This window comes from Equus asinus, chromosome 14 (assembly GCF_041296235.1).
Source record: "Equus asinus isolate D_3611 breed Donkey chromosome 14, EquAss-T2T_v2, whole genome shotgun sequence".
In the NCBI taxonomy this organism is placed as follows: domain Eukaryota; kingdom Metazoa; phylum Chordata; class Mammalia; order Perissodactyla; family Equidae; genus Equus; species Equus asinus.
In genome coordinates, this window is record NC_091803.1 from 37223616 (window position 1) to 37243742 (window position 20127).

General features: G+C 49.2%; 1 protein-coding gene across 5 annotated transcripts in view; it reads left to right on the plus strand.

Annotated features, from left to right (window-relative positions):
- The window catches only part of MYH11 (myosin heavy chain 11), a 118306-nt gene that overhangs the window by 24687 nt on the left and 73492 nt on the right, over positions 1-20127 (plus strand). For all 5 annotated transcript variants that reach the window (XM_014837608.3, XM_014837605.3, XM_070484873.1 and 2 more), the window contains exon 4: positions 19849-19876. In XM_014837608.3, coding sequence (XP_014693094.1) covers positions 19849-19876 — 28 coding nt within the window. The remainder of the gene's footprint in view (positions 1-19848; positions 19877-20127) is intronic.

A 20127-nucleotide genomic window follows, 5' to 3' on the forward strand; every position in this document is an offset into this window, starting at 1 on the left:
TATTTTTCTTATAAGCACCACCCTATTTCAAACTCCAACCTATTTCAGACTAAGAAGTGTACTCTGCTAGTCAGGAGCATGAATTCTGGAACAGGGCTGCCTGTGTTCAGATCCCAGCTCTGCCACTCCCTAGCTGTGTGACCTTGAGCAAGTTGCTTAACCTCTCTTTGCTTCTGGTTCCTCATTTGTAAAAGGATGACAATAACATAGGGTCAGTGTGAGGATTAAATGAACTATTGTGGATAAAGTGCTTAGAACAGCGCTTGGTCAAAATTCACTGAGTGTAAGCTGTTATCATCATCATGCATGAAACCAGATGTTGGACATGCCAGCTATATATATTTTTTCTAATGCACATTGAAAATAATATATAACTATTAAAGACTGTTAATCTGAGTGGCACCTAAAGTCACTCCCCACACTTTAGGGTGCCTGCACTTAGGGTACTTACTGTGCGTCATGCAATGCCTGGTGTGGCAAAAGCTTGAAAAGTAGGAGTTTGTTATTATAGGGCTTCTTCTCAGCCTCTGTTTGAATAGGAGTTCGGGTCCAGGCACGTATCCCCTTCAACACAAACACGCACATTCACTCCTTTTTAGTCTTCCGCCCAATCTGTGAGGTGGGGTCGGTGTTACTGCCTGCAGTTTACAATAGAGGCAACTGAGTCTCCGAAAATGCCTGGAAACTGGGGGCGTGACCCCGGGGGGGCTTCTCCCAGGAATGCAAGGCTGGTTCGATATCCAGAAATCGATCCGTGTAACAGTATAAAGAAGAAAAACCCTACGATTAGATTGATTAATGCAGGAAAAAAAGCATTTGACGAAATTCAACATCCATTCGTGATAAAAACTCTGAGAAAACCAGGAATAGAAGGGAACGTTATCAACCTGATAAAAGGCATCTACAAAAAACCTACATCTAACATCGTGCTTAATAGCGAGAGTCAATGCTTTCTGCCTAAGATGAGTAACAAGATAAGGATGTCCGTTCTCACCACTCTTACTCGATATTGTACTAGCAGTTCTAGCCAATGCAATAAGGCAGGAAAAAGAAACTGGGGCATCTCTGCATCGTGAGCTTCTTCTGCTGGACTCCCTTGGTCCCCTCTCAGCAAATCCCTTGGCCTCAGTGGAGCTGAGCTCTTGCTTTCCTTATGAAGTGTTTCGCATGCACAACGAAAAGGGCAACACCCATCCCAGTGTCATCAACCTCTGGGGAGAGGCCAGAGGATTTTATTTCCTATAAATGGGTCTGGGCTTGAGATACAGTCCTCCTGTCCTTACACTTGGCAAAGGGCAACAGAAAAGGGCTTTCATGATTCTAAAGCCGTGCACAGTTGTGACCTGACTGTTGGGTGTGAATAGTCCAGAGGTTGCAAACTGACAGCTGGTGGGCTGGATCCAGCCCTCACGTGAGTTTGGTTTAGTGCATGTGGAGTTTTAAGGATGCTTGAATTAGTCACCAACTTTTAAAAAATGGGGAGATCGTACCTAAAAATCCAGATTTCTAGGTTGTTTTGAAAATATTGGAACAGCTGGCAACACTGGGCCTGTGTTCCCATGTGTCAGCCGGCCCTTTGGGGGCGGGGTGTGGGTTCTACGGCTCCCCAGTCCTCACCTGGCCTGGGGCACTCGTTTGTGTTCACCGTCGAGCCCCTGTAATCGCCCCTGCAATGCTCCTTCAAGAGTGTCCTGAGTTGGGAACAGAGGGGAGCCCGAGTCCTGGGAGCTCCTGAGGGAAGGGATCCAGGTGTACCTAGGAGATACCCCCTCAAGGTAGAGGGGCTCAAGTATAAGCACCCCAAGTTACTGACAGGGTTAGCCAAACCCCACAGGAATGACCCAAGCTGCACCACTTCAGACACAGGACTGCCATTACCTCCAAAGGCTAGCAGATGGAGCCTTGCATAAAGGGCTGTGGAGATACAAGCTTAGGTTGTAAAGTGATGACTCTTGGAGTTAGGTATCTATCTTTGTAAAAAAGAAAGAAAGACAGAAAGATAACCCTTTGTGGTCTCCCTAGATGGGAAAGTATGAAATAGTGGTTCATGTACCTCTTTGGGAAGCTGAGCATCACAAAATTACAGTGTTCGTAACATTTGGGGTACTTTTGGTTGCAAGGCGCATAGCAACCAATTAGGGTGACTTAAGAAGAGTTTGTTACCTCACGTAAGAAGTCTGGAGGCTGATGATTTCAGGGTTAGTTAATTCATCAACTCAAAAACAGATTTCTTTGGGATTTTCTTGGCTTCTCCCTCATGGTCACAAGTTGGCGGCCATAGCTCCAGACATCACATCCTTGTGTGATGATATCCAAAAGCATGAAGAAAGTTGAGGGATAGGTTCTTTTTCTATGTCTCTCTCTTTTTTTTTAATCAGGCAGGAAAACTTTTTCCAGAAATTCCTCAGCAGGCATCCCTTATTTCTCATTGGCTAAAGCTTGGTCACGTGCTAGCCTCTAAACCAGTCATTGGCAAAGGGGACTGGGATGTTCATGATTGGTTTGGACTATTCCCGGTTCTTTCCTGGAGCTGAGGGAGCTCCCACTAAGCACATTTTACCTCAATACCAGGATGAAATAAAATTCCATTAATGAAGAAGAGGGGGGGAGCAGTGACAGGTAGGGAATGCCAGTGCTCTTAAGACATCTATGTGTAACTTAAAAAAAACTTCAATATTATATATTCATTCTGGAAGAATTAAAACATGTATTTAAGCAAAAGAGAATATACCAGCACCCATAATTCTACCATCCAGAGATCAGCACCATTAACATTTTGGTCTGCAACCTTTCGTACGCTAACTGAGCTGAACGGTGTGAAATGAAGGAGGTTTTGACTATCTGAGAATAATTGGTTCCAGAAAAAAATCACTTAAAACACGGACCAAAGTTTCACTGTAGATAGTAAGGAAAAAAAAAGTTCAACTGAGCTTGAAAAGTGACATTGCAAATTATCAACATATGTTTATTTATTATTATTATTTTTCTTTTTGTGGTGAGGAAGATTGGCTCTGAGCTAACATCTGTGTCAGTCTTCCTCTATTTTTTGTATGTGGGACGCCACCACAGCATGGCTGGATGAGCGGTGGGTAGGTCCACACCCGGGATCCTAACCAGCACACCCCGGGCTGCCGAAGCGGAATGTGCACACTTAACCGATGCGCCACTGGGCCAACCCCTCAGAGGATAATTTTTGTGGACTTACAGGACGGGTCACCAGTCTTCCCAAGGGCTTCTTTCACGTCTTTGGTGTTTAGCACAGTCTCACAAAGCCCTGTTGTGCTCCTGATGACTCTCTGACATTCGATTGTGAATGGCCCTGACTTTTCATGGCCTTTCCAAGCTCATTGACTTTGTGACACTCAGCATCTTCAGGGAAATCGACAGTTTTTTGGAGCTACCCTTTTGGTGTTTGTATCATGATGATGGATATTGACACTCAGTCTTCAGCAGGGTGGAGGCATCGAGTCAGTGGGTGCCAGAGAAGGATGCTGTAATGGGGTCTAATTTCCTACCTGGTTGACTCATTGAAAACTCTTTTGGGGTTGTGATAACTTTTTTTTTTTTTTTTTGCTGGGAAAGATTGGCCCTGAGCTAACGTCTCTTGTCAATGTTCTTCTTTTTTTAATTCTCCCCAAAGCCCTGGTGCATGGCTGTGTATTCTAGTTGTAAGTCCTTCTGGTTCTTCTATGTGAGCCGCCACCACAGGCTACTGACAGATGAGCGGTGTGGTTCCACGAGCGAGAACCGAACCTGGGCCACCGAAGCAGTGAGAGCCCCAAACTTTAACCACTAGGCCGTCAGGGCTGGCTCTGTATTGCGGTAACTTTTGCTTCCCTAGACAACCTCCCGACTTTGGGACAATGATGTACTTGATGACAAGGACCCCCTGTGTTAACACAGTTAATACATTTCATTCTTTTTAGGCTCTAGAGTTTCACACAAAATTATATCATGAAACAGAAAATCACTTAGAAATGTTGACACGTTCTAAACCCCAAGAGGAAACACAACCGTGAGCACCCGCATCCGTAAAGGATAAGCTCTCTGTTTAGTTTGAATGCTCATCCATAGTGGATACACACGCATCCTTTTTGGTGTTACCTGGTGCTTTCTGGCCAACTAGTGATGACAGACTCCAGCGAAAAAAATCTTCGAAAAAAAATCACAGAGACAAATGTCGGCTCTGGAAGAATCCTTTTTTTCTCTGTGAAGTGGGAATTTGGTTTTTATGAAGGGCTGTGTAGGGCCAGTTCATGACTCCGTTGACGAATGTTGCTATCCCGAGGCTGTAAAGTCACTTGGCTGCGGTGCCCCGTGAGCTGTCTGTCTCGTTGGAAATAGTTAGCGGCTGTGGCTTTCTCCTCAAGTCCTTTGTGGAGAAGACGGGGTGTGAAGAGGTAGGCTTGGGGAAGGATGGATGACGCGTTCCCTGAATACAGAAGGAAGCATTTAAGATGTGTTACGTGGACCCTACGTTCCCGAGGACGCATAAACTCCGTAAGACCCACGAACTCCGTCCTTGTCTGCCTGTTCATCAGTGCCCCTCCCCCACGGTTGCTGGTACCCGGCATGTAGTAGCTGCTCAGTTAATATTTGTGGATGAATGAGGAGCTGTTAGAGTTGTTTAAAGAAAAGAACCACCCAGGGTCAGGATGGGTGGAGGCGGGTTGTCTGAGAGGGGTGGAGGTTTACAAGCCTTGAAGGATGGTTTCCTAAGATGGGAGAAGGGGAGCTGGGGTGGTGTGGAGGGGAGAGTGGGTGTGATGAGGATGGCAGGAGCCAGCCTAGAGGCATGTCCGGCTCAGCCGTTTGCTGCCTCAGGGCAGTTGGGAATATGGGGGGCGGGAATCTTTCTAAGACACAATTCACCAACACCTCCCCTCCCAAAAGGAAGCCAAGCACCTCGGGGGAGAGAAGGGGATAAGAGAAGTAGGCATTTTAGAAAGGCATCTTATATGTGTATGCAAATTATCTAATGCATATGTAAATTATGCCATGTTTGCTTTTTCAATTTCCCCATGCTTTTTTGTTTGTTTTTGGAGAGATGATAACATTGCTGTCCTTTACTGTTTCTGTCATTTCTCCTTCTCCAGGGGTAACCATTATCAACTCTTCTAACTGACTTTTTGATATTAACCTCCGTAATCTCTCAAATACTTGATCGTATTGTTGATATCTTACTGTTTCTCTCAGTTTTAGGTATTATTTAGGTATTGATTTCTCATCGTGGAAAATGAGGATTTAGCTCTGTTATTGCCTTGTTTTGTCCCTACTGCCGCCCTCCCACATACACACCCACACCCCCCCATACACCCATCTCACAGACTCCCAGTCTAGTTTTATATTAATTTTGGTGAAATCTGTACTTAGAATTTAAATTACTGTAACAGTACAGATGCCTTTCTCAGCTGAGCTCAGCACAGTCTTGTCATTACTTTGCCTGTACAATTTATTCTTTTCCCTGGAGTTAGTAATTGCCTTTTTTTTTTTTTCCTGACTTGGTTTTCTGTGTACTTAATCTCTAATTCTATCCCAAATTCTCCTTCTAAATGTGTGAATCTCCTTTTTATATGTCCAGGTATGTGTTGGAAATCCTCCTGACATCCTCTCCTGGAGGGGGATGGCTCTTGGAGCCTTCTGATCAGCCCCGGCCCCCCTCTATGACAGGTAGCTGACATCTGGGAGCTTCCTTATCATCCTTGGAATTCCCTTCATTCAATTCCCTCTCATGGTGGTGTCCTTGTTCCCTAGTTTCCACGTTGTCCTCTTTCTTGATTTACCCTCCTGTTTAAATGGAGCACCTTCTCAAGAAAGAAATTGAGATCTTGCATATCTGAACGACTTGATGCCTCTCTAATATTTAAGGGCTAGGTTAGCTGGATTTAAACATTTTAAGCAAGCAATCATTCTTTCAGAATTTTTAAGGCATTGCTTCATTGCCTTCCAGCTTCAGTTTCATTTATGAGAAGATAAAGGCCAATCTGATTCTTGATCCTTTGCGTGTGACTAGGTTTTTTTTTCTTCTTCTCTGGAAGCTTTTAAACTCTTCTTAACCCTCCTGTTCGTGACAAGAGATTTGGCGTGGCTCTGTCTTCACTCTCTGCTGGAGATTTAATGGTCCTTCTTAATCTGTAAACTCGAGCCCTTAAATTCTGGGAAATTTTTGTGAATTATTTCCTTGCTGATTTCTTTCTCTGTGTGTTCTCTATTCTGTTTCTCTAGAAGTCTTATTTCCATAATGGAACTCCTGGACTGTTCCTGTAGTTTTTATCTCTTTCTCTTGTCTTCTGATTCCCTTATCTTTTTCTTATTCTATCTTCTGGGCAATTCAACTTTATTTTACAATCCTTCCACTGGGTTTTAAATTTCTGCTATTATATATATATATATATATGTAATTTCCAAGAACTCTGCTTTTGAATATTTCTTTCATATAGGCTTTGTGTGTGTGTGTGTGGATGCAATGTCCTTTTTCTTGGAGGGAACTCCTCCGTGGACAGTCTCTGTTTTCTCCAAGATGCATATTTTCCTATTTACTTGTTTTAACTTCTCTCTGTCACCTTAGTGGCTTTCTTCAGATGTCTGTCCATTCCTCTGGAATGCATTAGTGCATGGGTGCCAAAAAGTTGATGGAAGCTCTGTGCTTGCAAGAGGAGCTTGCTGCTGCCGAGCTTGGCTGTAGTATGATGGAGCTGGGCTGTTCCACTGGGGCACCATATCTTTCAGTCTTTTTTCTTGGGCTCATCAGATTCTTCAGAGAAGACTTGTGCCATCTGCTTCTTGGAGGGTAAAGATCTGTCTCCCATCGTTTTGAGTGTCTAGTTGAGAAGGGGCTGAGGGTTTCAAAATTCATGATGAAATTTGCATGCCATCCTCCTTCTTTCAAATGTGGTCTCTGGTGTCCCCAGGGCAGACTCTGTGTTTAACCCTCTCCAGAGAATAAAGCTGCCACCTGCTGTGGGAAGGGCAGTCACTTGGCTGCGAGAGTGTAGATGTCCGGAGTGTCTAGCAGCTTCTCAAACAGACTGTCAACGGGTCCTTCTGTTTTGATGCCCTCCTTTGCGCTCTCTTCCATGGGCTCCTGTTCCTGCCTATCACTGAGGTTTGGGCTGGGAGCAGGGGGTTCAAGTGGCTTCTCAGCTTTCCCCACGGCCGCCTTAGACTTCTCCTTTCTTTTTTTTTTTTTTTTATTTTTTTATTTTTTTTTTTTTTTATTTTTTTTTAAAGATTTTATTTTTTCCTTTTTCTCCCCAAAGACCCCCTGGTACATAGTTGTGTATTCTTCGTTGTGGGTTCTTCTAGTTGTGGCATGTGGGACGCTGCCTCAGCGTGGTCTGATGAGCAGTGCCATGTCCGCGCCCAGGATTCGAACTAACGAACACTGGGCCGCCTGCAGCGGAGCGCGCGAACTTAACCACTCGGCCACGGGGCCAGCCCCGACTTCTCCTTTCTCGGCACTGTCATCGTTCATCCTGTTTTCTGGCTTCCGAGGTCGTGTTGCTGTTCTGTCCTCTCCAGTTCATTTGAACTGGTTTTGAAAAACCCCCTTCCTGTCATTTTAGTAAGGTTTGGGGAGGGAGGAGAATTAAATGCACGCGTTCAACCCCCTATCCTTCGATGGGAATTCTCTTGTGCCTTCTTTTCCAAAGAAGTGATGATGATGCTGGTGGATTTTTATTGCATGCTTCCTATATGCTCAGGGCTTTGCAGGAATGTTCTCGATTAGTCCCTCCTACAGCCCTACAAGGTAGGCAGGATCAGATTAAGACTTTTAAAAGGAAGCTCTGAAACTATTATGACGCCTGCATAGGTAATCCAGAATAAAAACGATACTAAATGATAAAGGAAGGCTAACCAAGTTTTTATTTTTCTCGTAACCTTTTGCCTTGATGGTTTTCATGAAAGAGCAAATATTGAATCTTTTCAAAATTTTTATTTGCCCCTCCCTTCCTTGGCATGTGTGCGTGTGCACGTGAACCCAGGTTTACGTGACTTGTCGGATAAGATAATCCAAAGCTGGAGGCAGGTGCTGTCTTTAGTCCCATGTTATGGCTGGGGAAACTGAGGCTCAGAGAGGTCAAGAACTTGGCGAAGGGCATGTAAGCGTCGGAGCCGGGTTTGAACTTGGTTAGTCTGATGGAGTAGTCTGTGGCTTGCCTGGTTGGTTGGTGGCCCGGAGCAGCGTCCGCCCGCGCAGGCTGGTGGCTCCTGCAGGTCTGTCTTACATGTCAAGGTGTGGAAGGCTCAGAGCTCGGGAAGCTGGAGACTTCGGTAAATCAATGTGATGAATGTGGGAAAAACGCCACTACAGCTTTCCTGACAAACCCCTCTGGGTCCCCGCCTCTCCTCCCAGGGTCCCTGGGTTGGGTCCGGGTTGGGGTGAAAGGCGGATAAGATTTCACTCTGACGTGGAGAGAGCAGCCCTCAGGGTCTGTCGCCCTGTGCACGATAGCGACTGGAAGTATTTTGTCCTCACCTAATTAGCACCAAATGGCCACTCTCAGGGGATTAAACAAGAAACAACAGCTGGCCTTTATCAGCTCGGACACTTGGCTGAACCCTCCCCAAACCGAAGAGAGTCTGGAAGGTGGGATGGTCCAACTCCACTCTCTGCTTTGAGTTCCCACACTCCCCCAGGCCCCCCACACTCGGGTGCGTCCGTCTGTCCCTGGTCGGTCGTTGGCCCTGCCGCTCAGCGCCCTGCAGGGGCAGCCTCTTCATTTGATAGACTGGAGAAACAGAGCTCAGAGCAGAGTGTGGAGCCTGGAGACGTCACCTTCGGCCGCCCTAGACACATTTTATCTTCCCTCCGAGGCAGTGTGGTAAAGTGGAGTGCTGTGGCCCCCATTTAACAGATGCGAAAACTGAGGCCCCAAAAGGCTAAGGGACTGGTTCAGACTTATGATGGCCAGCACCACGCTCTAAGCAACTGAGCTCACCGGCCAGTCGATAGGCCTTAGAATTAGGAAGGGGGTTGAACTTGCCTAACACCCTGTCCTCCTGGGACAGAATGGGCCCCCTCTATAACCGCTTCACTGGCTCTCTGTTAGATGACAGTGAGGATGGAAATGGTAATGAAGATGGTAATAATAGCAATTACTGGGCTCTTATATGTGCCGTGGGTATCAAGCTCTTTGCATATCCACTCTCATTTCTTCCTTTTCATATCCTCGAAAGGCATGGATCTTCGTCCCTATTTGCCTAGTAAAGAAGCTGATGCTCTGAACAGCAAAGTGTCTTGCCCAAGAGGTGGCGCCGGGAAGTAATTCCAAGTCGCTTTGCTGCAGAGACTCTGCTCCTACAGGGTGTCCCCAGAGAGGGGACCGGGTGCATGCCTCTCTGCCTGGTGGAGGTTTTGCAGCAGCTCTCGGTGCTGTGTCTGGCCGGGTGGGGGTGCGGGCTGATGGTGGCTCCGTCTGTCTGGCTCAGTCTGCGTGGAAGGGTTGGGAAGAATTGCTTGTCACCCTGATTTATCATGAGAAGTCCACGTCCTCTGCAAGGACATGAGGAAGGATAAAGGATCATCTGATTCTTGACGAGGCGCTTACGGACCTCCCTGGTGTCTTACGGGGAGGGGCGAGCGCTCAGGAGAATTAATCTTTTTAAATAAGCAGTGACTGTGGAGTTGAAGAAGCAGAAATGCTGAGGGGAGTGGATTTGGGGAACTTCAGCTGACACTTGGAGATGCGTTTCTCGTGGACTGCGCGTGCTCCAGCCTCCTCCCTCTGGGTCCTGGCGGCCTCGAGGGAGTCCGGCGCCCCATTCCCTTTCCCACTCAGCAGTGTTGATGGAGGACCCCCTGGGAGTCAGGTTCTGCTCTGGGCAGAGTCTGGCGGGGGTGGGCAGGGAGCAGGTGCTCATCAAATCTTCCCAGAAATACATGTGCCATGAGGGAGGTCCAGGGAGCTGAGGGGTGGACCCCTGGGGCCTGTCCTAGGCCCGGGGCAGGGGGGAGCCCTCCTTGGGAGGTGACACGTGGGCTTAACCAGGGAGCTACATATGGGATGAGAGGCTGCTGGGGCTGGAGCAGAGAGAAGGAGAGAGTGTGGGAGGTGGGTGCTGAGGCCCCAGAGGCCACTAGGAGACCACCACATTGGTCTTCCTCTACTGCATGCCCCTGAGCTGGCCAGTTCTGCTTCGTGAGGGTCTGGAAAATTCCTGTTGGGGTCCAGGACGAGCCTTCAGAATTTCTCTGCTGATCAAGAATCTCTCCGTAGCCAACGCTGCCGGGGGGAGAAGGGTCGGGGGAGGACGAAAGGGGGAAAGAGAAGGGCTCTGACTTACGCAGGGCGTGGGCTCTGGAGCTGGGTTTGAATCCCGGCTCTGCCAACACGCCCGCTTCTCTGTGCCTCAGTTTCCCCATTTGTCCCATGAGGATAATAACTGTGCCAACCCCAGTTGTCGTGAAAGTTGATTTGGACAGTGCATCGCAGCACAGCGCTGGTCAGGGCAGGTGCAGCCGGCGGCAGTTGTCATCTGCTAGGGCCCACGATGGAGGCCACCACTGACATTGGCCTTGGGTCTGGACCCCTCGGACATCCGCCTTCGTGTGTGGCATTGAGTGGGGAGCTGCTCTCTGCACACAGCGGAGGCTGTGTCCTCCATTCCTCACTGGCCTGGCGGTTAGTGGTGACCCCCTGGGACGCAGGCCTGGCCACCTCCCTCTAGCTGGGTCCCACAGCAGCCTGGCACGAGAAGGAAGGAAGAGAAGCAGCGAGCCCCGGCTGCTCACTTGGTTTTCTCCTTTTATGGTCAGCCTGCACGCCTCTGGCTCCCCAGCCATAAACCATGAGCTCGTGTTTGGGATCCGGCCGAAATAGCTGGTCTGCGGGCAGCTGGGCGTCTCCCAAGAGGCTTCAGGCCGCTGCGGGGGAGGGACCGCCCGAGCCCTTTATCTCCTCTGAGAGCTCCCCGCAGACTTGCACATCCAAGGCCAGGAGAAGAGGGGAGAGGGGCCCGTTTGGGGGTGGCTGCGAGGCAGCGTGGACTCCAGGCCCTGGGCTGGGAAGCTCAGCCAGAGGCAGGCGATTCTGGAGGCTGCCCCTGGGCTCTGCACGTCTCTGGTCTGTCCTTCCCACCTCACACCTGCTGTGTCCCAGCCCCTCTGCGTGGGGTGCTCTGTCTCCCCTGAGGATACCTACATGCTGCCCGCTGCAGCTCAGCTGTCACTTGAGCTGTGAAGCCTTCCTGTCTGTCCCGGAGAGCATCAGCACCAGCTCTTCCTTCCGTCTGACTGCCCCGCTGCATCCTAAAACTCTCAGAAGCAAAGACTAAGTAGATCTTAGTGAACTTTGTGTTTCCAGTGCCTGGCACATAGTAGGGCCGCAGGACTTGTTTGTTGAGTGAATATGTGACTACATGAATAAGTGCTTACCGTTGCTTCTATCTCAATTGAGAGAGATTGATCGATTGATTGGCATCAGCCAGCCTTCCCTACTGTGCGTCAAGCATTGTTCCTGGCACCGGGATCAGGCACAGCCCTGACCTTCAGGGGCTCACGGGCTAGTGAGAGAAGCCTTAAAAGCAGTTGGTGACTGTTGGAAACCTAATAGATCCGTGTGAAGTTGAAGGAGTCAGATCTGTGGATTCAGAGATGGTGTAAAATGAGCATCGTTTTTAAGGAAGCCCTAGTGTGGTACAATTTATACACCATAAACGAATCCACTTCAGGAATGCAATTCACTGGTTTTTGGCGAATGTTCAGGGTTACGCGGCCATCACCACAGTCTAATTTTATATTTCTATCACCCCAAAAAGAAATCTTGTGCCCGTTCATAGTCACTCCCCATTCCCACCACCAGTTCCAGGCAATCACTAGTCTACTTTCTGTCTCCGTAGATTTGCCTACTCTGGACGTTTCGTGTAAATGGGATGCAGGATGCAATATGTGGTCCTTTGTGAGTAGCTTCCTTCACTGAGCATCATGTCTTCAAGGTTCCTCCATGCTGTAGCCCGTATCCGTGCTCCCCTCCTTTTTATGGCCGAGTAATAGTCCGTTGTGTGGATGGACCACATTTTGTTTATCCATTTATCAGTGGATGAACATTTTTACTCTTTCTGCTTTTTGCCTCTTATAAATAATGTAAAGTAACATAATTTTTAGTAAGGTAGAAAAGGAAAACTTTCCTCATCATATCACAGATTGCTACCGTTGCAAATAATCTGTACCCTTGCCCCCGAAAAAGTATCGAGGTGAAACAGTGGTCACAGTGAGGTTAAGTGCCACGATGGAAGGAAACTTTCGACTGTGGGAGCCAGGGCCACCACCAGGCCACGTGGCACCTTTATAGAGTTAAAAAAAGGCACCCCTTTCTCAAGGGGCTTTCCCTCCATCTGCTGGAAGATTGTTGTAATAAATATGCAAATCTACAATGACCAATGTGAACGATTCCCTCTCGAGTTATGCAGTGTACAACTCACACCACTGTCCATGGCAGCCCCAGCGGGGGTATGCGGTAAAAAGGCCCCCAACTTAGCTCTAGGGAGGTATGGAGTCAGAGAAAATATCCTAGAGGAGTTGACTCCCAAGACGACATTTCAAGAATGGCTTAGAGTAAACACCCAAAAGAATTGAAAGCAGGTACTCAAACAAAAACTTGTGCATGAATGTTCACAGCTGCACTATTCACAACAGCCACAAGGTGAAAACAACTCAAGTGCCCAGCAGTGGATGCATAGATAAACAAAAGGTCTCATATCTATACAGTGGAATATTATTCAGCCATGAAAAGGGATGAAGTTCTGATAGGTGTTACAACGTGGGTGAGCCTCAACAACATCATGCCAAGTAAAAGAACCAGACACAAAAGGCCACATATGGTGTGACTGCATTTATGCGAAATGTCCAGAATAGGTAAATCTAGGGGACAGAAAGCACATTGGAGGTCCCCAGGGACTATGGGGAGTGACTGCTTAATGGGTACAGGGTTTTATTCTGGGCTGATGAGAGTGTTTTGAAATTAGACAGAGATGTTATTTACACAACGCTGTGCACATGCTCCATGCCTCTGAATTGTTCACTTTACACGGTTAATTTTGTGTTATGTGAACTTCACGTCAATGAAAAAAGAAGAGAGGAAGAGAATGGGTTAGCAGGAAGAGAAGCGGTGAGAGGACCTTCTGGGCGGAAGCGGCAGCGTGTGCCCGGCTCCGAGGGGAGCGGCTTTGCACGGTCTGAGACCTCTGCCCTCTTGCGTCAGACACGAGCTCAGGCTCAGGCGTCAGATGGAAATTCCCGGGAAATCGGTTTCCTGGGCTCCACAGGGGTCAGCAGGCAGTGCCCGCATCGAGCCCTTCCCCTGCCCGTAACCAGAGCTCTCTAGCTTCCCACGCTTGGAGGTGGCGTGTTTCCCATGGGAATGTCCCGGGCTGGGGGCCCCTGGCAGCCCCCAGCACGGAGCCTTCCCCTCTGCTGGGGACCCGTGAGGAAAGGCCCCCGGACCAGCATCTGACCCCATAAATCTGTGCTCTTGGCCCCGGCTTCCCAAGGCTGCTGGGAAAGCCTGTCTCTCTCCACGAAGCAGATGGATCAAGATAGCCTGTCTGTCCGTCTGTCAGTCTCAGAATCGTTCCTTAAAATAGTGGAGGTTGTCTGGGCCAGCCCCAGGGGGTTCCCGCTCTGCCTGGTTCTCACCACAGGGTGCATAGTTCCTCCATCTCTCACCCCTCTGCCCCTTCCGGAATCAGTTTTTAGCAGGTTTCCCTTTTGTTCTCTTCTTCTTTTTTTTTTTTTTTGATGAGGAAGATTGGCCCTGAGCTAATAGCTATGCCAATCTTCCTCTATTTTGTAAGTGGGACGCAGTCTCAGCATGGCTTGATGAGCAGTGTGTAGGTCCACACCCGAGATCTAAACCCACGAACCCCAGGCCACCGAAGTGGAGTGTACAACCTTAACTGCTACACCACCCGACCAGCCCCACCATTCTGCTCTCTTCTGAAGCAGATTCTCCCTCTGGGTGGATGCTGGGGGCACAGGCAACCATATTCCCTGCATCCCAGGTCAGGGAGCTGGTGTCATGCTCCTCAGCGGATGTCCCATATACAAGAGGGGTGATGCTGGCTCTGTGTCTCTCCAGAGCGCCCTGGGAAGATTACAGTTTTCTTGTTTTCTTCCCATTTTTATCCTGGAATGAAGTGCCACCAGTGCAGGAGTGTGGATTATCTGAGGAAGACAAAATGGGGCCAGGAAGCGAGGCCTTTGGAGTCACACAGACACCAGGTTTGCGTCCCAGCCCACCACTCACTACCTGTGTGACTGTTCATTTTCCAGGGCTGCTGTACAAATTGCTGTAAACTCGGTGGCTTAGAACAGTAGGAATTTACTCTCTCACGGGTCTGGAGGCCAGAGGTCCGAAATCAAGATGTCGCAGGGTGGGTTCCCTCCGGAGACCCTGAGGGAGAATCCGTCCCAGGCCTTCTTGTGCTTTTGGTGGTGGCCGGCCATCCTTGGCGTTCCTAGGCCTGTAGATGCGTCATTCCAGTCTCTGCCTCCTGAACACAGCACCTGTGTTCTGGGGGCGTGGGGAGGCAGCTGTGGCCCGTGCTCCCAGCTCAAGATGGAAACAGTGGGAGGGAGAAAGAGGAGTTAAATGGCCTTTGGGCTCCTCTGCCTTTTGTCGTGAGGCTTTGGCTCAACAGGCTAATAGAACGTCAGTCTGTAATCCAAGGGAGGAGGGAGAGAACTGATTGGAGGTGGTGTAGGATCTGTGGAGCTGGCGCAATCATCTCATTCATCTTGCCTTGGGGTGGGCCGCATCTTCTTTATGTGATGTAAATACCCCCCATCTCTAGATATGGTCATTACTGTCCTCCTTGGTCCCCAATGATACATAGGCATGGCCTTCTCCAGTCCCATCCATCATCCCTCCCATCCATCCATCCATCCATCCATCCTCTCATCCATCCATCCATCCATCTGTCCATCCATCCATCCGTCCGTCCATCCATCCGTCCGTCCGTCCATCCATCCATCCTCCCATTCACCACCCATCCATCCATCCATCCATCCATCCTCTCATCCATCCATCCATCCGTCCATCCATTCATCCATCCATCCATCCGTCCATCCATCCATCCATCTGTCCATCTGTCCATCCATCCATCCTTCCTCTCATCCATCCATCCATCCATCCATCCATTCTCCCATTCACCACCCATCCATCCTCCCATCTTTCCGTCTAATAAATGTAATTGGACACCTCCTATGCACCAGGTACAGGAAACACAATGCTGAACAAAACAGACAAGCCCCTTCTTTCCCAATAAATCTTCTTTCTAGTACAGGGAGACAAAACATACCAGGTCGTTCCAGATGGATCTAAGTGGTGTGAAGCAAATAAACAGGTTAATTGCCTGAGTGCCCAGAGGGTGTGGCATGCACCCCTGTGGACAGAGAATTAAAAAAGGCCTCTCTGGGAGAGGAAGTCCCTGAGATGAGGGGAAGGTGTCAACCATGGCAAGAGCTGGGGGGAGAGTGTTCCAGGCAAAGGCCCTGGAAGGGAAGAATGTGTTCTGTGAGAGCAGGCAGCCATTTGTGAGCCGAGGGGAAGCAGGTAATGAGAGATGGGTGCCAATGAGGCAAGCGGATGGGTGACCTCGTAGGCCATGGTGGGGAGTTTGGGGGCCACTGGGACTCGGCAGCTGGTTTTGGCAAGGTTGTGGCATGACCCAGCTATTTTAAGAAGCTTCCTCTACTACGATGCAATCCCACCTCACACCCATTAGGATGGCTGTTATAAAAAAAAGAAAGTGATAAGTGTTGATGAGGATGTGGAGATACTGGAACCCTGGTGGATTGCTGGTGGGAAAGTAAGATGATGCAGCCACTGTGGATAACCGTATGGCAACTCCTCACAAAGTTTTACCATATGACCCAGCAATTCTGCTTCTGCGTGTGTACCCAAAAGAAGTGAGAGCAGGGACTCTGACAGGTATTTGCACACCTGTGTTCACAGCAGCCAAGATGTGGGAGCAACCCAAGTGCCCGTCGACAGATGAGTGGATAAGCAAAATGTGGCATTTACATACAGTGGAATATTATTTAGTCTTAGAAAGGACAGTCAGACACCTGCTACAACGTGGATGAACCTTGAGGACGTTATGCTAAGGGAGATAGGCAGTCACAAAAAGACAAATACGGTGTGATTCTACTGATATGAGGTATCTAGAGGAGTCGTATTCACAGAGACAGAAAGTAGAGTGGCGGTTGCCAAGGGCATGGAGTTTGAGTTTGGGGAAAATGAGGAGAGTTCTGGAGATGGATGGTGGTGATGGTTGCACAACAGTGTGAACATGCTTAATGCCCCTGAATCGTCCACTTAAAAATGGTCAAGATGGTAAATTTTATCTTATGTATATTTTACTACAATTTAAAAAATTTGCAAGGAGGAAAGAAGACCCCTCTGGATGCCCTGTGAGAATGGTGGGGGCCTAGGAGAAGCGGGGAGACTGGGGAGGAGCATCTGGGCCAGAAGTGATGGTTCTTGGACCGGGTGTGGCAGTGGCGATGAGACAGATCTGCGGATCCAAGATCTGATTCATGGGGCGCAGATCCTTTCATCCCAGAGGCCACTTCACGTCCTGGTTTCCATCTTCCCACACTAGACCTTAGCACAGCTGCCTCCCTGGCCTGGGAAGAAGGCCTCACTCCTTCCCTCAGCTGTTCCCTCCTGGTCTCCCCAAGTTGCTTTGTCCCCCAAAGCCTTCCTTAATCCCCCTGGAGCCTGGGCCCCTCAGCACCTGTGTTCCATTCCCTCCGCACTGTCCTGTCCTTGGAAGAGCAGAAGGAGCCACGCTCTGACGCACAGTGCTTCAAATCCCAGGTCAGTCACTGAAGTGCTGTGTGACTTTGGGATGGCTAACCTCGATTTCTTCAACCCTAAAAGGGTCAGGACCAAAAGCAACACATCAGCAGTGCCTGACAGTGTCTGACCCATAGTAGATGTTCAACAAATAGTAGGTATTTGTTCAAATCCTACCCGATCCACTTAATAGCTGTGTAACTGCGGCCAAGTTTTAAAGTCTCTCTGTGCCTCTCGGGTTCTTCATCTATAAAATGGGGATAAGAATAGTCTGTCTCAAAGGACGTGTGCAGGTTGAATGAGTTAATACAGGTAAATGCTTAAAACAATGCGTGGTCCAGAGGAGGCGCTGTGCATTAGACTCCATGGTGTGGTGTTTTCAGGACCTTGGACAGCACCCCACACCTGGTAGATGCCCTGAAGGTGTTGGTTGAATGAATGAGTCAATTTCTTGTGTGTATTTTGAGCTTCCCCTTTAAGAAGCTCATGTCGTGTAGGTTTGGGGTTGGCTTTCTTGAAAGCTCACCAAGCTAAACTTTCTCTGTGCTAGGGGCTCCAGGTTTGGGAGCTGGGGGTCCAGAAACTGACGGAAGCGAGGTCTAGAACTGGATGCTCCTGCCATGAGGGGTTCATGGTTCTGTGGGGCCGAGACACAGCAAAGAGAGAGAAGCAAATTGGGACAGAGCACTCGGGAAGCCCAGTGCTGTGGGACTCCAGAGGTGGAGCGTGGCGTCTATCTTGGGGATGAGCAGGAACCAGTAACAGCTCCAGAATTTCTCTCTGGGAGGGGCTTGGAGGCAGCAATCCCATTACTTGAGGTGGGGGGACTGGGGGCTCTTCTTGGGCCTCATTCTCCCTTGCAAGATTGACTATTTGCAATAGCTTGGGAGTGTTGGTGGAGACTTATGGCCAAGCCACCCCCCTGACTCCATCACTGTGGGCAAGGCTTCCGAGAAGAGGTGTCACCTTTGGGACTGAGGGTCCAGGAGGTGGCCAGGAATGGGAGAAGCGAAAGGCCTACTGTGTAGTGGGAACAGCCTGAACAAAGGCACTGAGTGTGTTCAGGGGTTATCTAAGTGGGGTTGCTGGGGCATTAAGAGTGAGGGCGATAGAGGTGCCAAGGTGGGGAGGCGGGCAGGGGCCAGTCACAGGAAGCCTGGGACTCCATGCTCAGGAGTCTGGGCCTTATCTAAGGGCACGGGGAGCCACAGATGGCTTCTTAGCATAGGCTCGATTGACATAAAATTTGCATACCCCAAATTCAGCCATGTTAAGTCTAAAATTCAATGATTTTTAGCGAATTAACAGTTTTATAAGTATCACCACAATCCAGTTTCAGAGCCCCAAAGTGATGCCTCATGCCCATTTGCAGTCACCCCACCCTTAACCCCTGGCAGCCACTTGTCTGTTTTCTGCCTCCATGAATTTGCCTGTTCTGGGCATTTTGTGTAAATGGAATCATACAGTATGTGGCCTTCTGTGTCGACCTCTTCTCCTTAGCATCATGTTTTTGAGGGTCATCCATGTTGCAGCCTGTGTCAACACTTCCTTGTTTTCATGGCTGTATAATATTCCATTGGATGGCTCTGCCACCTTTTGTCTATCCAGTCCCCAGTTGATGGGCATCTGGGTTGTTTCCACTTCTTAGCTATTGTGATGTGCTGCCATGAACATTCACGTGCAAGTCTTATAGGGACACAGGTCTTCAGGATTCTCGGGTAGGATCCTAGGAGTGGAATTGCTGGGTCATCTGCTAAATGTACGTTTAACTTTTTAAGAAATTTCCGATGTGGAAGAGCGTTAAGTATCAGAGTAATTGGACAGAAAGAGCACTCTGAGATGGGGTTTGGAGGAGGATGTGACAAGATCCAGGGAGAGCTTTAATGAAGCGGGGATCCTAAGTGCCTGAGCACTGTGATGGTGAGGATGGAGCCAGGGAACGGACTGAAGAAATGCTCGCCACTCGGGCATCGCCCATCTGCAAACGTGATGCTCTGACTTGTCGGTTATGGTTGATTGGCTGGTGATTAAATGTGTTGATAACCATCTTCGTGTCCGTGGTAGGGGAGGAAATGGGCTCTAGAACCTGGCTGCACCCCCTACGACCACTTTAAGAGTAGAAGGCGATCAGTAATGTCTGCTTAATCACGTTTAATCTTACGATGCCCTCTGTACCCGCCAGGGTTCTCAAGGGGTAAGTGACAGAGACTGACTGGCACCTTATTTAGGAAAGGGATTATGGAAAAGTATCAGGTGGGGTTGAAAGATGGGGGAGCCAGCCTCAGAAGATGACAGAAACAGGGGCTGCATGGGCTCTAGGGGCAGGAAGGGACCCCCCCCCCCACCCAGGGCTCTGTCTAGCTGCTGTCCTTCCCCATCCTTGATCCAGCTCGGAGTTTTAGCTCAGAGAATCTGATGACGCAGCCTGGCACACGTTCTCGCCTCTTGGCTGGGGGAACTTCTGGGGCAGCCCCACCAAGACTGTACACGATGGCTGGGGTGGGGCAGGGGACAGTCTCCTAAAGGAACACAGGATGCTTTTTGTGGAAGAAGGGGGAATGGATGCTGCATTTTCAAACCCAAAATGTCCACTACCCCCTATTCCAGATGAAGGAACTGAGGCACGGAGAGGTTAAGAATATTCACCCAAGGCCACAGAGCTGGGAAGTGACCAAATGGACCTCACTCTGTCTGGATCCATAGCCTGTGTTCTGCCTGTGACCTGATCTGGGCAGGGTGGGTCTCCTGGGACCCCCCAGAGCTGATTGGAGCCTGGATACTGATGAACCCGTCAGGCTCCAGCATCCTTCTGGGGCTGCCTCTGGGACCTTGGGGCAGGGAGGAGTACCTAAAAGGGCCCTGCTGCCCTCTTGGCTTTGGTCTTGGCCCTAGGCCCTGGGCAATGACCCCAGCTGACCGCTTGTCACCCACAGTGTGGCCACTGTGCAGGAGCTTAGAATGGGAGGCCCACCCGGGAGGCACCATATCAAGACCCCCAGCTCAGAGCTAATTCTAATTTTCAACTCTGTTTTCTTTCTGTTCTCAGATCGTGAGGACCAGTCCATTCTATGCACGTAAGTGGAACTGCTTTTCCTCCTATTTTTCTAGTGTTGAGATCAACCAGTTAAAGAAAAAGATCCACGAGGGGGGAGCTCTTTGATTTGTCCACCATTCCGAACGCCTCACCCCATATCTGGCACACAGTAGATGCTCCCTAAACATTTGTCAGACAAATGTTCTCATGCTGAGTCAGGCGAACCTAAACCGTTAACCAGACATGGTGCCATCTTGTTCTGCACCCCGCCCCCGCCTTTTTTTCTGGTGA